Consider the following 22,390-nt stretch of genomic DNA (forward strand, 5'->3'; position numbering starts at 1 on the left):
CCGACGCGAGAGCCGCGGCCGTGCCCTGACCCCGGGCGGGAGCGGCGCTGCGCGTGGCAACACTGACCCCCAGCGGCCCGGCAGCTCCACCGCGCGGGAAGGAATCGCCACGGCCCTTTTCCTTTGTGCATATACACGCACAAACATACACGTAAACAGATGAGGTGAGGAGCTGTAGAGGATGACCCGGGAGTGCAGCTAAGCAGCACCACAGAGGTGCACCCTCAAAGGGCCGATCCCTCCAAGGCCTGTTCGTGTTGGGTACCGATGCCAGTGTACGGCAGATACAAACTGCCACTCCATCCTGAAGGCCTGCTGCACTTGCTGCAGATCTGTATGTGTAACTGCACTGCAGACAAGAGGATAGGTTTGTAGTCTCTTGAAGAAGAAAGCAGAAATATTTCAAGTTTCCAGCAGCACGCCTCTGTTTCCAGCAAAGTTGAAAGCTATGAAATGGGCACATAGGCCATATGTACATAAAAAAGCCAGTCAAAAATGATCATAATGAAATGATTATTTCCTTAAGAGCTTCCAAAGCCCTGGGACAAAATAGGATACATGCTCTTTGGCTTCTTTGATTCAGCAGCGTATTTCTCAGATTTACATCCTGGTGCAGTTACAACCTAGAAATACTCTTCATGGAGCTGAGTGCAAACCCCACAGGCTCCTGTGCCAGCCAGTCCTTTCTCACTACTTATGGTGCACAGTCTCTGTGGAAACTAAAGCTAAAAATAATCCCCTCATCTCCTCTCTTGTCATATGCTGGGTTTGCTCTAACCATAACTGCTTGATCTACCTGCATTCATCATCTTTGGGGATGAAATCCCACCAGCCCCGTGCCTGTTTGTGCAGCCTCTGTGTCTTTTCCAGCTCCATCTCCTCCCCTGCTACCAGTGCTAGCCTTGGTCATTGCTTGTATGCTGTCTTCAAGCTGCCTTGTGTGCCACAGCCACTGCTGGGAAACTGATAGCCCAAAGCTCAGACCTGAGCTTTTGCAGTGTGACGGACTGTAGCACTATATTTCTACTTTAGACCTATTACCAGTACATTGCCTTCTTTACTCTCCTCTTCTGCTTCTGGCATGGGATATCTTCTTTGCTGGCTGGTTGACCAAGCTCCAATATGAAACACTCAGTTCAATCCCATCATGGTTGCTTCCATGGTGTAAACATGACTTGCTCCAACAGTGCTATAAGTACACTGTGTCAGCAAGAAGTTTACAGGCAATGTTTGACCCTCTGGATGGGGAACCGGGGGGGAAAGGCTCCCAAGGTACAATATTCCACAAAGCCATGTTGCTAAAGAATAATAGTTTTGATCTGATGGCATCATAGCTTCCTTTTGATTAATTCAGAATAGAGCACAGCAGAAAAATAATAATAAAAAAAAAATCCCATGATCTTTAGACAGCCAGTGTGTGTCCAGCCTTTGGTTTCTTTGCTGGATACCAAGCTTCAGGTCCTCTCCTGCAGGCAGTCAAAATTTCCTGCCCAAATGGTACCAAATGATCTGGCTAAAGAGCTGAGTGATAGAAGAGAACAAATCGGGGAAAAAAAAAAACAACCAAAAACACATGAGACCATCCAGGCCATAGACACTTCCTTCCCTATGGGTGTGATATCTTAGCCTGCAGGATGAGGGACGATATTGAACATATGTTCTCCAGTCATTGTAGAGCTTATGAAGTGAAACTTGAGAACACAATTCCCACATCACTGAAACGGTTGTGGGATGCAACTAAAACATCTTGTGGTAAGAAAGCCAGCACAAAAGCATAAAACAGCAATTAACAATCATAGCAGTTATTAAATCACGCTTTAAAAGAAAACCCCAACAAACTTGAAAAGGAATATGGTCTAAAGGCTCAAAAAAAGTAATACATTTACAGTTCAGAAAAAGGGAAAGAAAAGTGACAGAAGCAGAAAAATGGCAGAATCCAGCAGAAGGATTAAGATGCACAGTGCAGCGATTCGCCTGAGAGCAAAGGAGAGCTCCAAGGGAACCTGACTGTATTAAATGCAAAGCTAAAATTAGATGCTTGCAAAGCAGATCAAGATGCAAAAATTAAAAATAGCTCCTGCATCTGCAGAATGTGATGGAGAATTAGATTTGAAGTCACCAGAGGAAAATGATTTAGGGAATGATGTATATATATGGGAAAATGAAAATGAGCTGGGACCAGCAGTATGTGTAACAACTGACAGGTTACCACCCCAAAGTGGGGAGGTGCAGCAAGCAGAACCCCAGCTGCTTTACAATACAAGAAACAGCCCAGGGAATTTAGGACAGATAGCTATGGAACCTCGGCCACAAGGTGGAAACACAGCTGTGGTCCAGAGCGTGGTACTTCTAGAAAAATACTTGAATCGAACTGAAATTAACTGAGAAAACTTGGAGCATCTGCTTTTACTCAGATCGAGAATCAGACTCTAAGGGAGCTGTACAGAGCCTCCTTCACCGCTGTGTTAAGGCAAACTGCCCGGCAGACTGGTAAGAAGAAAATGCAGCTGACAGCAGTAACATCTCCTTCAGACAACAAGTGCATTTTATGAATAAATGAGGAATTGCTCAGACATTGGCTGGATGCAGTGCCAAGTACAAGCCACTCCTCACTGGCAGGGCATAGGTAGCTGACAGCAGTAACATAAGCCAGGTTCCTTCACCATGCTCACTAAATCACATCACTCAGTGCTGCATCTCTGTATTTCTTGAACATCTCCATGGACAATACAGGTCCCAGAGTGACTCCACTCATATGACCCTACAGGAGATGTGATGTGGACAGATCTCTCTTGGACCTCAATTCCTATGACTTTTCTTGCAGGGTTGTGGCCAATATCTTCACCCACTGCCAACAGAATGCCAACTACCATATCAGTGGCTCTTCTGGGACTTGATGCACTCAGCAAGTTCATTTCTCAGCACAGCTGCACAGATCTGACCCTCAGATCACAGGTCATGGCCTCCTAAGCCACAAGTTAGCTGGTTCCTTTGACATCTCTTAATGACGACAGGATTTTGTTCTCAGCCTGAAAGCTCCCCACTGATATCCTATTCCAACCCTTTTGCTCCATTTTTTTCCACTGCCACTGTCCAGCCTCCCCTCCTACCCTGGTCTTCTGATCACGGCTCCTCACAACCACACCACAAATCACCCCTCAGTGCACGTGCTAGCGCTGCATAGCTACAGCTTGCTATGAGGAGGATCCACACACGCTCTGAAGATTTTTGAGCTTGCACTACTGAAGGCTGCTAGGATTGCTGTCAGCTGAGGATAGCTCAGTGGAGAGACCTGGCAGATTTCCAGGCCCTTTGTTTCCTCAGCACAGAGGGATAAACATGCTGCATCTCCTGTTAGCCACAGAGATACTCATGCAGTCAAAATAAAGCTGGTAAAACAGGCAGGTTTCCCCCTTCCCCCCCCTTGCTTTTGTCAGTAAATAAGGCACTAAGCATCTCAGTGCTGCCAGCATGGATGTGATATCAATTCAAAGCAAAGGCTCCTCAGCCCTTTGTGGGTGTCCAGTGTAAATGAGAGCAGCTGCTTGCTCCTACTGCACCAAGTCCCATCTCATCTCAGCTGCAAGACTCCAACAGACATCAAAGCCAGCAGTATCCTACAGCAATTCCCTCTTTTTGAAGCAAAACAAGCCTTATCCTAATGAACAAGGAAGGGACACATGGTTATTCTTTCTGAAATCTTGCTTGCTGTGGACTGTGCATCACATTCACCTCAGCCTGCAGAGCCAGGACACCATTAACATTAACCTGATTGATGACTGCAAACGTGGCGTGCTCAATTTGAATTTCTTCTGAAATTACATCCATTTATGTATATTTTAGTCTCATTTGCCATGTTTTGTCTGTCTTCTAAGGGAAGCACTCCAGGGAAGGAACACATTTCATCTACAAGTGTAAGAGAGCTTCAGACTACGGGGAACAGGAATATCTCTTCATACAGACCTTACAGAAGTAGAGCATGTTAAACCCCAGCTTTATTTCAGCTTCACTTGCAGGCTAGACCTTGGCCAATGAAGAATACACTGATCTAATCACTTCCTTCTCTCACATGCAAAATACACACAATTACCATTTTATAACAAAAAAATACATCACTGACTCTAACAGCATTTTTTATGACAGTCAGCTCATTGCAGAACTGAAGCTTCAGGTGGTAAACAGACAGGAACAAGATTTTGTTAATTTTATTTAAAAAAAAACACTATTAAAGGGAAAAATAGTATTGTAGACAACCTTAAGTCTTAAAGAATTATGAGATTGAAGAGTCTAATTAGTCTCTAATTAGCTATTTATCTCCTCAAGCAATAAGCAAACTCAGAAGTTTTAGACCTTAGGATTCAATGTGTGCTCAAAGTAAGCATGATGCAAGCAGGGAGCCTCTGGCTAAAAGAGAAAAACAAGGTACAAAGGCAAACAGTCACCCAGAGGTGATAAAAGAAAACACAGTACAGAACTTGGGGGAAAAAAAACCTTCGTTCAACCTTGCTCAAAGCAGTGCAACTTTGATCAAGTCACAAATACCAGTTTACTCCAAAATTAAAAATATAGCAATGGAATTACCTTAACACCTAAATATTGTCTTTGCAGTAAGCTTGTAGCAGTGATCATACAGATTTTTATTTTTTATTTTTTTTTAAATCTTAGTCTCAAGTGTCTATAATTCTACCAGGAACACTGAGAAGGGTCAATAGTTTTGACATAACTACCCTCCCCCCCCAAAGTGAAAAAACCTTCTAAGCAGCAAAGTTATTATATTTTCCCCCTTTTTAAACCAACACTTTTTTGCTCTTCCCATTTGTACACATGATATAAACATACTGTTACAAAAGCAGCCATTGGTGCTAACTGTCATGGCAGTCTTTAATTAAAGAAATCTCTTCAAGGAAAAGTGAGAATTTAAGGTTTGAAGTTAGTTGGGGCATGGAATTGATACAAGAGAAGAGGTCAGAAAGGACACCACAGAGGTTGTTTTTGGCACATGTTCTTGGAAGACGGGAGAACAGTTAGCGCAAGACCACTTAAAAATAATGCCTCCTTATATTCATAATCAACTATCTGGCTCAGTACTTTAAATCTTGATAAAAGCATCATGCCCTGCATTAGCTAATGCCTAAGCATCGTAATTGCAGCCTTTCAACAAGATTCACACTATTTTTAGCCCAATGCAATTCTGCTGGGCACGACCCAGCTGGTAGCAGAGATGAAAGGCAAGATGAGGCTCAGCACTTGATATCAGTAATGCCAGTGAAGCTTCAAGACCCAATTAAGACTACTGAAATGACAGAAACCTAACCCAGCCAGGAATCATTTTCTGAAGGCTTGATGTAAAGAAAGTGCCAAGAGCATAAGACTACTAACAGCTTACACATCCTGGCAATTCATACAGAAGAGATACCTAAGCAAGGCTGTGGAGACAGCTTAGTCAAGTACTACATTAACACCAACCACTGACTGCCTGAGGATTTTTGAATATGAAGACCAACAGTACTGCCAAAAGCAGAACACATTGACAGTTTTATCAGTCCTTCAGAAGAAAGCATCTGCAGAGCAATTTATACTGGGTGGTCCTAAACAATACCCCCAGAGCTGGCATTGAAGAAGAGCCAGGTGTTCAGTTAACACCAGTTAAACAAACAGAGCAGACTAACATATAATAAATCACTGTTGCTACAAAAAAAAAATCCATAAAGTTACCAAAAAAAAAAAACCACACCAAACCCTGAACAAACCTGTAACAGGTGTAGCCTGTTCAACATCTCATTTCTCCCACCCCATAGGCTTTTTAGGCTGAGAATTGCACCTTGCCTACCAGAAGGTACAGCAGACAGCTTCCTTGAGCTAGGGGAAGCGAGATGCAGGGAATCATAGAATCAATCAAATTGGAAAAGGCCTTAAGATCATTAAGTCCAACCACAACCTAACCATACTACCCTAAAAACCTTCCGCTAAATCCCTGAGTACCACATCCAAACAGTTTTTAAACACATAGAATCACAAGGTTGGAAATGACCTATAAGATCATCTAGTCCAACCATCTTCTCATTACCACAAGCAACCACATCCAAGTATGGTGACCCAACCACCTCCCTGGGAAGCCTATTCCAGTGCTTAACAACTCTTTCTGTAAAGGCATCCAACCTAAATTCACCCTGGTGCAATTTGAGGCCACTTCCCCTCATCCTGTCACCAGTGAGAAGAGACCAACCCCACTCTTGCTGTAAGCACCTTTCAGATAATTGAAGACAGCAATAACGTCTCCCCTCAGCCTCCTTTTCCCCAGACTAAACAGCCCCATTTCCTTCAGTCTCTCTTCATAGGGCACATTCTCCAAGCTCTTCACAAGCCTTGTTGCCCTTCTTTGGACCTGCTCCAGCAGGTCACTGTCCCTTTTGTACTGAGGAGAAGGTCTCAAAGAGACCACATTTTGATTTTCATGTCATACCCCTGATGCGTGGATTGGAGTTGAGTACTACTTTTCTCCTGCATTCCCTCAGAATAAGCCTTTGTAAGGTGATATAGTACTTGATTCATGAGTGATTATAAAATAAAACCAGCTTGCCTATTTATCAGTCAGAGTTGGTATTGTTAAACAGGAAATAGTGAGATACCCTTAGCTTTCAAAACCCTTATTCTTGAACAGGGCAGAAGGAATGTCCTTTAAAAAGGCCATGTGAACACTGCATTTCTTAATGCTTCCAAAATAAAACTCAGTTGAAACTTTGGACAGTTAAAAGTAATAAAGGGCCCCATACAACAGGCTGACAGAAGTGCTGCACAGCACCAGGTAATTGTAATATGCTCAAGTAAGAGATGGTCCTTTCAAAGACAGAAAATCTTCACCCCCCCAAAAAAAAAGAGAAAAATAAATAAAAAAAACCACACTAAACAAAAAAGTCACCCACTAAAATCCAATTCAAGGCAGTCTAACTGCTCTTCCACAGCACAGTTATCTCATTCAGCTAGCAAGGTCAGAAGTAGCTAAAGCCACATCCCAACATGTCTGCATCTATTACACTAGTAAGGACATAAGGCACACTCTTTTTGCAGCAGCCACACTAACTTTATTATACTTAGAAGCTTACTATCAGAAATACAGCTCTTGTACATTCAACAGTTTAAGTTTGCATCGTATACAGTGGCATACCTTTGCTTATTTTTATGACCTAGTTTGAAGATATCAAAGATTAACAAGCATGTGTAATAAACTCTATCTAGGCAATTCAGATTCAGGTATCTTCACACAGATGTCCACAGGAACCATCAAGTATTGCTCTCAGTAAATACATGTGAGCTGAGCAGTGTCAATGAAGACTTCCTTATATTGAGACAGCTCTAGTCCAACCCTTCCATATGCAAAGACTGTACATATCCTTCAGAGAAAGGAATAGTGACTGATATTAGCCATTAGAATATATTAGCTTTGGAGTCCACAGTATCTCAGCAATTTCTGAGACTTTAAGTCACCTACTGCACACACACAGCTTTGATAAGTGAACTTACACTGAAATATTACAGTTCTCATCTGAAGATTGTCCTAAGATACTAAACAGTAGCAATATATTAAACACAAATTAATGTCCTCCAAAAGAGACCTGTTGACAGATTTGATGCTGTAATCTGAAGGGAGTACCTGCAAATCTAGGTGTGACGTCTGCAATCCTGACAGAGCTCCAGGCTTTGTGCAGATGGCTTTTGCATGGTATCCATCTTACCAAGAAGATCAACTGATTGGGATTTCACATGCCCTAGTTGTATTTGCATTTCATTTTCTTCCAGTAAAGGCTTGTTAGAACTAGATAGGCTGCAGTTATAACTTAAACACAGGTGCTCCTTCCCCATCCCTCCTATGAGGTTAACATAAGAGCCCCCCCAAGGTGCCAGCATTTAGGTGACCTCAACATTTTCTCTTAATAGTATTGCAAAGTTGTACAGCCTTTTTGTTAAGGCATAATATATATCAAGGTAACAATTCAGTTGAAATACTGAAGACTACGTCAAGGTAATACTTCATATGAAACAGAAGTCTGTACCATCAGTTATTACTGAAATAAATCCTATTGGCTCCATGTTCTTGGCAGTCTGATGTAAAAGTAGAAGCAGAAGTACAATCTTGTTCTTATATTCTTTGAGCTGAATATGTCCCTGGAACTTGAGAACCTCTGATTAATTGGCTGTGCAAGTTGGTGTCCTTGTACACAAACCAGATATTTCCTCCCCACAAAACCATATTAAGTAAACCAAATACCTGTAGGTCAAGAAAAAAAAAGTGAGGTTAGGTTAAACAAAAAAACAAAATAACACCCCAGCAAAGCAGAATATGACTTCTAAACAAGTCAGAAACAGCTCTCCAAACCAAAGAGATGACAGAAGACATCTGAATATGCTCTAGAATATTATGAATATTTTAAGCAGACTTCTCTGGAAATCAGGTAGTTGACATTGTCTTTTGTACAGAAATAAAAGTTCCCTTATGTCCTTTTGCACATACAGAGCACACAACTGATCACTGTACAGAGACAGTGAAAAATAACACTGGAGTTCTGGAAAGCAAGGAATCTTCATTAGGAAGATCTTACAGTGAGACAGATCTACCTCACTGCAAGGAGTGCACGTGAGCACTCTATGCCAACCATCTTATAAGGAACCTCTGATGTGTAAAAATTCACATAGCTGATTTTAAAAAGTGAAGTTCAGTACCAGAAGACAGAGCAGGAAGCACAGTTTTTCCTCCTCACAGCAGTCAGTGAGCCATTTGGGTGGCTGAGAAACATTTTAAGATGCTACAGGCTAGAGACAGAAATAGCAAGGAGACTTAAACGTGTCTAGGAACTATCATATCTAACGACTCTAAAGATAAATCCTTCAAGTTGTTTCTATTCCTTTATAGGAAGAGTTTCCTTTTTTCAAAAGGTATAAGCATTGTATCATAGTATAACCAATATCCACTCAAAGCAATTTTAAATCAACACACGTAACAAGAATATGCTTCTCAGCTACCATCTGCATTTTATAACATTCACTGAACACTGCATGGCATAAGACATACATACCACAGACACATTCAGAGATCTCATGCTGGTCACAGAGCCAAAATGACAAGTTGTTTCTGGAGCTTTGCAAGAGTCAATTAGTGGAATAATGCCAGCCCCTGTTGATATTTTGATATCAGCAAGTGCCTTTGCCCAAGCAGAAGTACTGACCAGCCACAGAAAGGTTGTAACAATAGTTATAGCCAAGTCCTACGAAAGAGAAGTACTCATGAAAAAGTTTAGAAGGAATTGTAAGTACACAAGAGAATAAGGCAGAGACTGTGTCAACTACATTAGAATATCAGTACTAATGAACACAAGCACATCAGACATTAACAATATTGTAATTACAAGTCTACATGGGTTATAAAGTTGTGTATCAGCTATTAAATCATGTATGCCTTTTGTATCTATCAAGCAATAAGCAATTTCATCCTTGGGAAGAAATCAATTTCTAAGCCAGATGGCTGGCACTTACTAAAAATTAAAGTCTCACAAAATTGGGGTAGCAGGGTGATTTCAGTCTGGACCGCTGATATCTCAAGGTTTCGCTGGAAAGTTCACTAGGACTGAGAGATATTCCAGATCATACCCAAAAACACTCTAAGAATCAGGGTTTTGGTATTTAAGGTGATTATAAGCCACCTTATAGGAGGGTAGCAGTTTCCCTCCATCTATTACATCTGCACAGCAGATGCTCTACAGAGAACTAGTTCCCAGTGACTAACAGAAAGGACCTCCCCTCCATGGAAGTAACTGTATACTCAAATACATAATAAAGATAAGTTGTGGGGAAGACACTGTTCACTTTAGGAAGACTTCAATTCTAGTCTTCACTTCAGTAGATGTATAGGACAAGATGCCATGGATATTAAAGGACTTTGGGTTCCCTCCTTCTTTTGCTCAAGTGCCGTAGCCACAAATCCAAAACACATGGTTCACATTCCACGTGGCATTTGGAACTACTGAGTATTCATATATTAATTCAGATTTGGCTTGTGTTAACAGTATTTCTCATCCTTTTTAGGAGTACAAAAAGGACAAGACATGGAAATACTTATTACTTACAGTTAATGGAAACTTGCTATTGTGCTGATACACGTGTTTATATCCAATATATACTACCAGGGCAGCAATGCAGTAGAGGAAAGCCAATGCTGCAAGCGTAACAAAGAACTGCGCAGAAGAGGAGAAGTTACCCACAAGATAGATGTCAGTCCAAGTACCACCACAGCGATTAGAATCTGGTGCACTGAACTGAACAGTATTCAACCTGTAAAAGATAAGATATTACGTAGTTATAGTCTACTATGCAGAGGAAACTTCATACAGTCATGCTTCACAACATCACTGCTTCCTTCAGCATGCTAGTTGTTTAAGATTGTTATTCAAACATTTTTTCTTACATTATCAGTTATACAACACAAAGGTACATGGAGATCTCTGAAGATTGTTCCTTATCCTACATTGAGATATGCAACAGTAGCTTGAAGAAAAATGTTGATCTTACATTTCGACTAACTGAAGAAAGTAACACCAGTTTGAAAGCAGGCATTATATTTTGGAGGCTACCACTTAAAGATGGAGAGAAGATGTGGGGAAAGACTTCAAAAGAAACAACTGCAAGCACTGGATCTTTAATCAAAGGAAGCTTAATGAAGTTTGCAACCAGTAGCAACAACTCAATGAATGCCAGCACAGAAGCATTTCAGATTCCTACCTTCTCTTTCAAGTGCTGCTGCAACACTGAGGTTTGTGACTAAGCTCTGTACTTCTGTAGGGTCTTTACTTGCTAGCATTGGAATCCATTTCTATCATTACACATATGCTTACTGAACATGCAAGTAAGACATGCACCTCTTTTGATTGTGCCAAAGTTAAAAGAAAGAACAAGCCTTCTTCCTCATGCTCCAAGAAAGCAGCTTGCATTTACATTACAATTGCAGCAGAGTATTTAGTCACCTACTGAACAACCTCAGAGAGACTGTAGTAGAATGAACTGCAAAGTTAATCTTCTCCATTCTTTGCATGAAGATATAATGACAACAGCACATCAAAAACAGTCTTACCTGGGTCCCCCGATCAACTATGCTGAAAGAAAGAGGCTGCTAAGACTGTAGATAACCTTATAGTATCATTAAGGATGGAAGACCTCTGATTACTTGTGCTGTTCTGCTGATTAAATCACCTTACGTGCTTTCCCACATGGGTAGAATATAGCTTATGGTAAAGTAATACAAAATAGTAACAGCCAATTGTCACCTCTACCTCCTCGCCTTCACAGGACACCAATGATCACAGTGCTTTCAACCATTATAACTTAATACTCTGTTCTTTCCCTTCAACTACCACAGATTAAGTCAAGAGGTTCGCAGTATTAGTTTGTATATGTGAGCTGTTCACAAGGAGAAAGATAAACGAAAGTGAAGAAAAATAATCAGTGTATATGAGTAACAACTGAACAGATTTATCTCACCTGAATGGATAGGCAAACACAGCTGTAACTGTTTTGTTCACCACACCCTTGCAGGAAACTAGAAGGGTAGTTTCACCATGAAAGCTTCCACATGTTGAAAAAACAAAGATGGAAAAAATCTAGAAATTGAAACAAAGACGTTAGCACACACCACTAGAGCTCAAAGGAACCCATCCCAGCCTTTTAGGCAGAAACAGTTAATAAAAACCAAGAACTAACAAATAAGTTATTAATGAAAAAGCATTAAAGCAGAAGCAAGAAGGAATCAATGCACTGTGTTTCTGTAGAAATAATTGGGAAAAAAAAAAGCAAACAAGTCAGTTTCAAAGATTCTGTTTACAATCCACTCAGCTCTACTGAGGAAGTACCATTTTGATTTGAATGCTGTCAGGGAAAGCCAGCACAGCATCTCCTGTAATTAATAAGCACTTCTAGGAGTCTCAGACATCCACAACTGTATGCTGACATAGCAAGAAGCTGTATCTTTAAGTAGCTCCTGCTTTTCCTCTGTTAAATAGGGAAACTCCACAGCTCCTACAAGCAAGATGTAAGATACTATCACCCAGCAGCCCAAGCTGCTGTAACAGCAGTGATTAGTACATCATGTTGTTTATCTGCAGAAGTGCTTTCTTCCCTCCTAAATAGGACCTGAAGAGCAGCTCTTTGCAGAGCAGCCACTTCTAGCTGCACAACACGGACAGGCAGCCGACCAACACGTTCCTGCTGAGGACTGCACAGCCACAGCAGTCAAGCTCTGAGTAGGAGGACAAACTGCCAACCCCAGGGCCTTCCCTGCCTCACTCACCCACTCGAGGACCTTGATGAAGCCCAGGGGCTCCAGCAGCAAGCCACAATCCACCTGCAAGCCAAACATCCTGGAAGACCACAGAGCAGCCTGCAGATCCCAGAGAAACCCCTAGTACCCCCCAGGTCCCCAGGCAGCCCCTTTAGAGCCATTGCCAGGCTCCACCCCACCCACTCACATCACACTGTAGGCAGCTCCGCCCCCATTACCTCATACGGGGATGGCCTTGCCCCCTAGTACCTTGCGCTGCTGATGGCCCTGCTCACTGTTCCATCACACTGGGACCCTATGCAAGGGGAAAGTCCAGCTGTGTAAGATGGCTGCTGCTGCCATGGAGGACGTGAGTTGGGATCTTGCTTGGGGAAGGAGGGAAGGAACATCTTTGGCTGTTTTGTGAAATACCCAGGAGTGCAGAACTCAGCACTTGGTCTTGTGGAAGCTCATACAATTGACACTGCAGCAGGGTGTGACATTATCACACAGTTTGCTCCTTTGTGCAAGAAGGAGCTTACTGTGTGGAGAGTGAGAGGTGCTGAGCTCTGCCAGCTGCTATGGGCTCCTGGAGGCAGCCCAATGGAAAGCTGTGAAAAGGTTGGTTCATTCTTTCCTTTCACTGCTGTGTTATACATGTAGTTGCACAGCCTGGCAGCCTCCTCCCTGGCTGGTGACTTCTGCTTTGTTCTTGTGTGTGCTTGCGAGTGTAACACGAACTGCACGGATGAAATACTGTCAATCCCCACCTGTCTCGTTTTGATGTGCCTGACTGTGAGGATTATATAAAATATTAAAATGGGTAGAGTGGGCTCATTTATTACATGAAAATGATGTTGGTGCCTCACAGTACAATGAATTAGTGTCACTGACCGAAATCTGTAAATTACTTTTAAATCTGATGCCACACAGCATTAGTATTAAACTAGTTATTAAAGTGTCATCTTGCTGTTAAGATCAACTTACAAATTAATAATTGATTAGTTACAAATGGTAATTAGTTGGCTTGTATATTGGAACTCTCCAAGAATGTGCATCTGTGGTTACAAAACACAAATGGTGCAGAGGGCACTGAAGGGTGAGAGCACCTGCATAGTTAAGGCGAGTTGTACAGCTTTCTTTGGAGGTGTGAGGCTGGTGTGCAGGCACTCAGGGAGCTAGGACAGAGCGCCTGACCTCTCAGCACTCTAGCAGAGTGTATAGGCATCATTAAACATATGCTAGAATTGATTTTTGAAACTTGGTATCATCTTATCTCTGTCTGCGTATGCCTCTGAAGCACAAAAATGATCAGTCACTCCTTGGAGTAAGCTACTAAAACACTCTGTGTGGTTAGAAATGACAGCAGGGTATCACATGAGTGGGAACCTCAGGACAGCAGGGACCTAAATCACGAGTCCACAAAACTGCATTTCAAAATGAAAGTAACAAGGCCAGTGATGGTCACAGAATCATAGAATAGTTTGGGTTGGAAGGGACCTGTAAGATTATCTAGTTCTAACCCCCTGCTATAGGCAGGGACACCTCCCAGTTGACCAGGTTGCTCATAGCCCCATCCAGCCTGGCTTTGAATGCTTCCTGTAGCAGGGCAACACCTATGTGTGTGCTGGTATTGTGCTGGAAATGTGGAGCCTTGAGAAAGCTCCAGCTCCTGAAGATGTGTTGTTCAGCACAGCTGTCAGACCTATAGCAGCTCAGGGCAGAACTGTCTTCCTGGGCAACCGTCCTGCAGCTTCGGGGCTATTCTAGATATGCTCAGTACAGGCTACCTGACCAAGATAAGATATAAGATGACAAAACTTGTTATTTTGTTGGTTATGACAAATTTGTCTTCATTGACTAATGTTGCAAAGGAATTTGTTATTTTGGTGCTGAAAGTAATTCTGTTAAACTTAATAGAGTTGAATGATGGGTACAGATAAGGGAACAAGACCACGGCAGAGCTCTCTCACAGGGATATTGCAGTGGCACAGCTGAAGTGTTCTTTACTTTAGGCTGTGAAGATTTTGTGCGATTGAACACTGGTAGAGAAGTCTCTGTGGAGCTGATTTTTTTTTTTTCATTTTTTTTTTTCCCCTGTGTCAATAGGAGTATTTCTAATGTGGCTGGTGAAATTGCCTCTTGTAAGAATCTGTCACAGTTCAGTGCTATTTTCCCTGAGTTAAATGAGTAGCGACCAAACCAGGAAAATGTACTCTGTGGGAGACAATCTATGAGCCCTACTGACTGTGTAGTACATGAATCTCACCACAACATACAAGAAAAAACAACCAATGGTGAGTGTTTTAGCCACACTAGTTAGCCTAGCTGCCTTCTTTTAAGGAGTTAAATAAGATTATATAAAAAGGGACAGGTCAAGAGAAAAGATGAAAGATCTATTTGGTTATTCACCACATCCTGTATGCGCAGGAAAAACCGTTCTGTATGTAACTGGCATTTGTTTCAGTCTAAATAACCCAAACAATCCCCCTACATTCAATATATCTCAATATTTTTCTTTGCTTCTCTATCTTCCTTCTTCCCCATCTTCTACTTAAACCTCAGAAGCAGAACATCTCTGTAAAAGTGCACATAGGCATTTGTCTGATTCTTCTCCTTTTCCACTCATCAGTTGGTTAAAAGTATCTCCTTATTTAAAGCATTCTTCAAAAATGCTCTCAGTCCCTAATTGATTTTTTTTTTTCCGAAGTCTCTCCAGGTATCAGATACCTGATATGGAAGTACTCTCAACTTCATGCTATATTCTAGCTGTGGGCTCATTAATTCAAAACTGTAAAAGGCTTTTAATTTCTTACTTCATATAACTTATCTCTTCACTGGGGTTAAAAGCATTTTGGAACATTTTTGCTAATAGGTTGCATTCCAAAGTGGTATCAAACATATTAAATGTAGATGATGCTTCCACAGTGCCAGTTTCATAAGCTAAACCCGATTCTAAATCGAATCTCTGCAAGGAAGAATTTAAGCAGGTAAACCATTAAAGAAAGTGTTTAAGAGCAATGAAAAAGTGCACTACAGAAAAAGAGAGTTATTTTGCTTAGGAAATTGGTTTGGCTTAGAGACAAATTGAAAGAAGTATAGAAATTATACAGCAAGTGGGAGAAGCTGTTAATAATGAATATAAATTAGAAAGTAGCCTCTTGCAGAAAAGTGATAAGGGAGCAAATGGACCAAGGGACCAGTGTATGATCTGCAGACTTGCAGACAACAGCTACGCATTTTTTAAATGTAGGAGGAGATTATATCAAAGTGAATAGATAGAAATGGTGGAAATCAAACTCAAAGGAAATAAAAATGAAGGAACAATCAATATTATGTTCTGTATTTGGGAAAAAGCAGAGAAGTATGAATGTGCTAGTAGTATAATAAATCCTTGCCACTCCAGCAGTGCTCAGGAGAGTGTTTTGTCACATCTGCTAAAGCTTTTCCGTCAGCTGTCCGTACCCAGCAAGCCCAGTTTAGATGAGGCTGATAAAAGAGCTCTTGTAATGCTACTACTGATTGCCAGTCATCTTTGAAACACTGCTCAGGATCCAGATGTCTGATGTCATGGCAAGGCCAATCCTCTCCATTTATCACTATTCCTAAGGAAAAAATATAACCCTCTTAATAGAGAATTAAATAAACATAGCTTATCTCGAGATATATGGTCATTTGGGAGTTAGTTTTTGCTGACTGGCCTATGCCTTAGCCTGTGCTTATCAAAATGATCAAAATGATCAAAATACTGAGCTGATGCAGTTAATAGTTGTCAACGTGACATATATTTGACCTGGGACTTGATGAATGCAGAAGAATATAAAACTGATGTGAAATATGATGTAATTAGAAGCTACCTAACTGATGTGAAACACTGATTTTAATTAGAAACTAACTGATTATCTTAAACTGAGAATTCATAAATTAGTGAGGAAGTAAAAATAATTTCTTGAGATACTGAGTCTCATTCTTTGGAAAAGAGAAGACAGAGCTGTGGGGCGTATATAGCTGCTGTCAGGGTGTCTGGTGTGGGAGAAACCTGTGGGTCTGCCTGCTGCCCAGAGACACATCTCTAATGGGGACAGCAAGATGCAATGGGAACAGCAAGGTGCCAGTGCTGCTCTGCAAGGAGCATCCTCTGAGCACCGCAGCCTCACTGACTGACTCTCATGGGAGATGAATTCACACTGCCTGATTGGTTAAGGGTCGTGGAGAGCTCCTTTTCTAAGACTGAAAGAAGTTGCATGGTTTAGCTCATCAAAGTGAAGAGTAACTGAAGATATTACTGCTGGCTTGAAGTACACCAGAGAACAGATTCAGGGAAGGAAGAGGTTGATACTAAAAGACAATTTTACCACAGGAATGACTGCATGTAATCAAAGAATGTAATTTATGTTGAGTATAAAGTGTAAGTATGGGGTTCTGGAGGTGTCTCCCAGCAGCAGGCTCACTGTAGATGCTGTTTTCAGAGGGAGTTCAGAATATTTGTGATACTGTGACTTGTGATAGCAGTGGAAAAGAACTTGATAATTCTTGATGTTCTTTTCCCATGCTAATCTCCTACGCAGTCCAAACAGGGATTAATTCAGGGGAAGTCCTAGGGTCTGTGTTTATAGAAAAAGCAAGAGAAGATAATTAATTTAGAACTGATCTGGCTGGGAGACACCATTACATGGGGCTGTCCTGCCCACCAGTCTGTTCAGCAGCTTTTCTACTGAAACACTAGAAACCCTCTCTGCTTGAATCAGTGTCTACCGCCTACCACCAATAGGGCCCACTAAACCATGTCCCTAAGTACCACATCTCCATGTTTCCTGAACACCTCCAGGGATGGTGACTCCACCACCTCCCTGGGCAGCCTCTTCTAATGCATTACCACCACAGATGGTTCTTGGAGCAACGGTTTCCTCCCGGGCAGTTTGATTTCCTCACAGAAATCTGCAAGTGAACCTTGTGCCTTAATTTTCATAGCTCAACATGTGTAGGTGTTAACGAGTCAGCTGTGAGGCAGCCCGTGCACTGTGCTGAGCTGTGAATTGTTCTGTGAGTACACCTCAAAAGGTCATCGCTGAAGATGGAACTCTGGAACATACCAGACAATAATTATGGTGTGTGCTATTGTATTTAAAATTCTAGCTTACAGTGGAGAATCTTCAGGCAGAATGAAGCCGCGCTGAGCGGCTGCAGTTGTGCAGACAGTATCCTGTCATACCATCTAGTGGCCTGCTGGGATACAGCATGCTGTGGAAGTTAGCCAGCTTCAGGAGAAGGCAGTTATTATTCATACATAAATTATTCTTAATTTATGATTGTCATTTGTGCACCCCAACAAAAATGCATTTACAATGAATTTCTTGGATGAAGGGAAGATATTAATAATGTTATGGATGATTTAAAATGGAAAGCTGGGAGAAAGGAGGTAGAACCTATTCTCTGCTTCAGCCAAACCAGTGTGGTCAGCCAGACAAACGTTGTGTAAGTATCAGAAGCTTCTCTGCATTAGAATCATTAAAGCCTAACATTACTACATGTGACCTGTATATTATGGCAAAGCACATCTCTGTAGTGCTATTTATAATTTACTTTTTGATGAAATAAGGTAACCCTTCCTCTTTCTCCTACTCTAATTTTCTGATAACCGTCTCTGAGAACTAACCTAGTATGCTAGTTAAAAATGGTTTTCCACCCCTGGCTGCACTGCCATCCACAGAAGTTTGCACTGTCACACATTTGATTGGGATGAAAAAGAAACCCATTTATTATTTCATTTTGTAATTTATTTTCTTTTATTTTACTTATTTATTTGTACCAAATAGATGCACAAAACCCTGTGCTGTTACAAAGCAAGATGTAGTTTGCAATAGGATGGAGCAGCTAGAGGCAGGAAATGCCTTTTTTCAGCTACTTCATCTTGGAAATTTCTCCTTAGCCAAAGTGATTTCTGACCCCCCCCAGAAACAACCTGACCCCCACAGAAGATATCAGATGTTCACTGCAAAAGAGAAGATGATGATTCCCTCTCAGGACACTGTATTGAGAACACAAAGAGCAGGAAAATTGGGCAGGGTAGGAGAGAATTCCTCAGGAGCTTCCAAATGCACTGTGTTTTTCCAAGCAGGACTGGAGTTCAGCTCAGATCTACACAGCAGTTTCAAGTTTCCAAGGACTTGTAGCACACTGAGACTGAGAAGCAAATGTAGCATCCACTCTGCATCCTGAAGGAACGCTGCTGTGCTGCTGCACAGCTAATGCTGCTACCCCAATATTTTGCCTATCCAACCAAATCTCAATAGAGGTTTTGTATAATTAATTATACAAGCAAGCAGAATGCACTGATTTGCTTTATTTTTTTAAGGTTCCAGATTTTCCAACTGTTGACAAAGGATGTGTTAATGTCATCATTATGAAGTTCTGTTGTTTACTGTTTTCTTCAGCTAGCAGTAATTTTATTGACTTTGGCAGAGACATTGGTGTTTTGCATGATTTCAATGGATTTTGTGGCACAGATGCACAATATAACCCAAGATGTTCCATAATAAACAGGACTGTTACTACCAGATGGAAATAGTCCTGAAGCATTACTGGACTTGAGAAAACGAAAATGGTTTAGGACAAACATTTTAAGTCTAAGCTTAATTGTCTTCAATAAATATTTACTTATAAAATAATATTTTTGAAAGAAAAACAAAGCCAAAGAAAGGATATAAACAGTATTTATTTCAGATTTTACTACTTTATTATCTGTGCACAAATTTAGTGTATGCTGCTCTTTAAAAGACATGCTGACACACAAGTTAGTGAGATAACTCCATGAAATAATACAAATTGGGGATGAGGTATTTCTGATCAGAAAGCAAAGACTCAGAAGATATTCTGGCAGTGAACTTAAATATACATGAACTAAAGGACCGTAGATAATGGCTGGCCTTATTTGTAGAGCTGCTCAAATTATTAATTGTGAATTTCGGATTAATTCTAAATGTATCCTGGTAACAATAGCTTATGCAATCAGTGGATAATGAGCCCTGCCACATGACAGGTTTATAACTCAAATCTGGGTCGTGGACATGAAGCCACAAAACAAAAAATTAATCTATTCAACAGTACAAATATTTCTCATTCTAAATTGTGAGAAAGGAAGTCTTACGTGCTTGGGTGGACCAGCTGTACACAAATACAGATGGTTCAGCAGGTATTATTTGCTTGCCAAGTGGGACACAATAGATACTCGCAAAGAGTGTGTTAAAGATTTGGAAGCAATGAAATGCACTGGGTAGACTGAGTGTTTTAGATCACAGATTGTAAAAATACATACAGATGAAATAAAATGCAAACAGCTGTGAGAAATTGAGGAAAAACTGAAACAGCATAATAAAATTAAGCGTTGCTATGCAGTTAATTCTGTTATCATTTGACCGGATTATATTTTCTAGAAATGAAAACACAAAACAAGTCTCAAGCAGCCCATGTAAATATAAAAGCCCTTCTCAATGCCATTAAATGCAAATACTTCTCAGTAAAAATAGTTGATAAATCCTTAGTGCAAATGTTCACAGCCTGCAAAATGAAAGAGTGAGCCGTGTTGTTCACGCAAGCCAAGAGTTTGGCTGAGTCCAGCTTCACACAGAACAACAAACTGCACTCTTGGCGCTGCAGGTTGGTAGCTGCATGTTTAACATCGTCCCTCCTGCTTCAGCACTTGACATTTAGCAGAAACAAACCGAGAAGGCACTCGGTGACCCCTGCCCTTCTCCTGCTGCCTTCAGAGCCAGGGAATGTGCTCAGGCACTGCCAGTACCTGCCTGTCTGCAGCAGAAGTGCCGTTTTGGCAGAACACTGAGCAAATGGGGGTGCCAGTTGAGAAGGATGATGCAATGTTGCCCAGTTATACTAGGAAAACAATACTGCAGAGAAATCATAAGAAAAGGGTTTCCTATAGGCTACCTAGACCTACTTGGGCTGTAAAAAAATCCCAGCCCTCACAGTAAAATCTTAAAAGTCAGGTTTCCTTCGGGAATTTCCTTTGGGAATCTTTCCAGTGTAATCTTTAAAAAGCCTTCTCAGAGCTGTATCTGCATCATGGTGACGGGCAAAAATGCAATGTAAAACATGGAAGAAAACAGTTTCCAGAGATGCTTTAACTCCAGTAAACTAAGTGTGGCCGGAGGCTTTCCAAACCGAGGTGGCTATGTGACCTGGAGGGGTGGGCCGGGTCATCCTCACTCCTGAACTGGGCCTAGGAATTATGTGGGAGTGAGTATGTGTGCCCAAGCCAAATTGGAGTGCTTCACCATTTTGCTAGGATCACTGACAGTGCTCCAGGGCAGGTGGCTCTCCTTACCACTCTTCAATCTTTCTGTCCAGAAACAGGATTTTTGTGGGAGGGCTGGGGCACAGTCATGGCACAAATCAAGAAGTTGCTTGGGGTTTAATTCTTTCCCCCTGCTCCAGGGACTCGCCTTGCTCTCCCACCTTCTCGAGGCATTTAGCTGCTTGTGTCGGTCCTTGTAGGACTGATTTTTCCCTTCTGACATCAAGTCTCTTTGCCTTCATTTTTTTCTGGAGGTCCTCTCATGCTAATCAAACCCGGGTGGATTTTCTTAAGAGGTAGAAGGCAGCAGGAGGCTGGCAAGTAGCCAGGCAGTGATAATGCTGCTGTGTCTGCTCTCAGCCCGTGGCACTGTAAGCATCCCGCTGGATGAGCTCTTTCATTAGCCATTCATCATATTCACAAACAAGCCCTTTGCTCTGAGAGTATTTTGAAGAAGAATAGAAAGCCTGGAAGGGAAGTCTAGGCTGCCTAATTGCATGGTGGCTCTGGGATCTCTTACATATATCCCGATGCCACTGCCACTGCAGTATGCCTTCCAGCAAATATCTGCATGTCAGTAGGGCACAGACAGTGCTACTTTACCTGTGTACGGTACTTTGAAACCCCTGACTGTGACATGCTGTAGTTTTGATGTCACCTCACTGTCACGATCTGCTGTGCAAGTGTGTGTGTGTACCTAAAATTTAAAACAACCAAATCCCAGAGTCAGTTCTAGGAATTGATACAGCTGGTGTTTCAGCATTGGAAAATGCTTTGTTTTGCCTAGCTTCCTGGGGATTTTTCCAGTAGCTGGTTTAATCAGTCCTGCTGGTAGCCTGTCAGCCCCAGGCAATGTTTTGGCACTGCATGTTACTCCAACATAAAGCTGCAACAACCTTGGAGGGCCGTGGGGCTGCATCCTGTGAGGCTAACCCAGCTTGGCTGCTGCTGCAGAGGCATAAATCCACTGTTACTTCCTCTCTTCATCCCTTCTGCACTGAGCACACAATAAATTCTTGGCCATACATAGTGCCTAACGATTTTACCTTTTCCGTGCTTTCCTGTTAGCATCCAAGACAGCTTTTTTTTTGGAGCTCCTTCAAGCGTGTATATATAGGCTTGGCACATAACATATTCAGATGTAGTTTACATTAAGTTGTAAATTTCAAGCACCTCATTAAAATTCATGTTGTTAAGGGAAGGCAGAATTTAGGACCTAAGCATTTTGACAGAACTTTCCATGGAGCTTCACTTGTGCTTTCATTAAGCTAGTATAAATCAAGAATAACTTTCTGGAAGTCATGCACTAAAAAATGGGTGCTGTTGAGCATCTCCCATCTTCTTCAGCTGAAGAATTTGGCTTCAGTGCAAAAGCATGAATGTAGAATCAACCCAATATGAGCAGACGTATGCAGAGGTGTGCATTCCTGTGGAAATACCGTGCTCTTCTCTGTATGTGATTCTCACATATATGATCAAATGCTATGATCTCTCTTAATTACATGGATTCATCCTTTTTTGCTGGCTTTTCTCTGCATTATACATCGTGATGTATGCGTTCACTGTACAGTTGTATGTGTTTTGAATAGAGCTCCTCACCAGATCCTTTGAATCAGAGAACATCCTAAGCTGGAAGGAACTCAAAAGTATCACTGAGTCCAACTCCTGACACCACACACAGACACCCCTGACACAGCTCCATGCCGTTCCCTTGGGCCCTATCGCTGTCACAGAGAGCAGAGCTCAGCGCTGCCCTCCACTCCCTGTGAGGAGCTGCA

At 41.7% G+C, this 22,390-nt stretch overlaps 1 protein-coding gene and 1 long non-coding RNA gene across 2 annotated transcripts; one reads left to right on the forward strand and one right to left on the reverse strand.

Moving 5' to 3' along the window:
- Window positions 1–7,059: 7,059 nt before the first annotated feature.
- On the reverse strand, window positions 7,060–12,501 carry SYPL1 (synaptophysin like 1). Its single transcript, XM_003201904.4, has 5 exons — window positions 12,332–12,501; window positions 11,527–11,645; window positions 10,119–10,323; window positions 9,072–9,260; window positions 7,060–8,266 (listed from the first exon to the last, which is right to left on the reverse strand). The coding sequence occupies exons 1-5, from the start codon at window positions 12,398–12,400 to the stop codon at window positions 8,138–8,140; spliced, it is 711 nt and encodes a 236-aa protein (XP_003201952.1). The 5' UTR covers window positions 12,401–12,501; the 3' UTR covers window positions 7,060–8,137.
- A 27-nt stretch (window positions 12,502–12,528) lies between these two features.
- Window positions 12,529–18,248, forward strand: LOC109370860. The gene is made up of 3 exons (XR_002121329.2): window positions 12,529–12,671; window positions 14,411–14,598; window positions 15,708–18,248. It is a non-coding gene; the product is annotated as an uncharacterized LOC109370860 (long non-coding RNA).
- Window positions 18,249–22,390: the final 4,142 nt, after the last annotated feature.

This window comes from Meleagris gallopavo, chromosome 1 (assembly GCF_000146605.3).
Source record: "Meleagris gallopavo isolate NT-WF06-2002-E0010 breed Aviagen turkey brand Nicholas breeding stock chromosome 1, Turkey_5.1, whole genome shotgun sequence".
In the NCBI taxonomy this organism is placed as follows: domain Eukaryota; kingdom Metazoa; phylum Chordata; class Aves; order Galliformes; family Phasianidae; genus Meleagris; species Meleagris gallopavo.

Excerpts from the sequence above, each read along its gene's own strand:
- SYPL1 (XM_003201904.4), bottom strand. The coding sequence starts at position 12,400 with ATGTTTGGCTTGCAGGTGGATTGTGGCTTGCTGCTGGAGCCCCTGGGC. Across the intron at positions 10,324-11,526 it reads GTGTTTGCCTATCCATTCAG|GTTGAATACTGTTCAGTTCA; the intron begins GTGAGATAAATC and ends TATCTTTTACAG. Across the intron at positions 9,261-10,118 it reads ATAGCAAGTTTCCATTAACT|GACTTGGCTATAACTATTGT; the intron begins GTAAGTAATAAG and ends TCTCTTTCGTAG.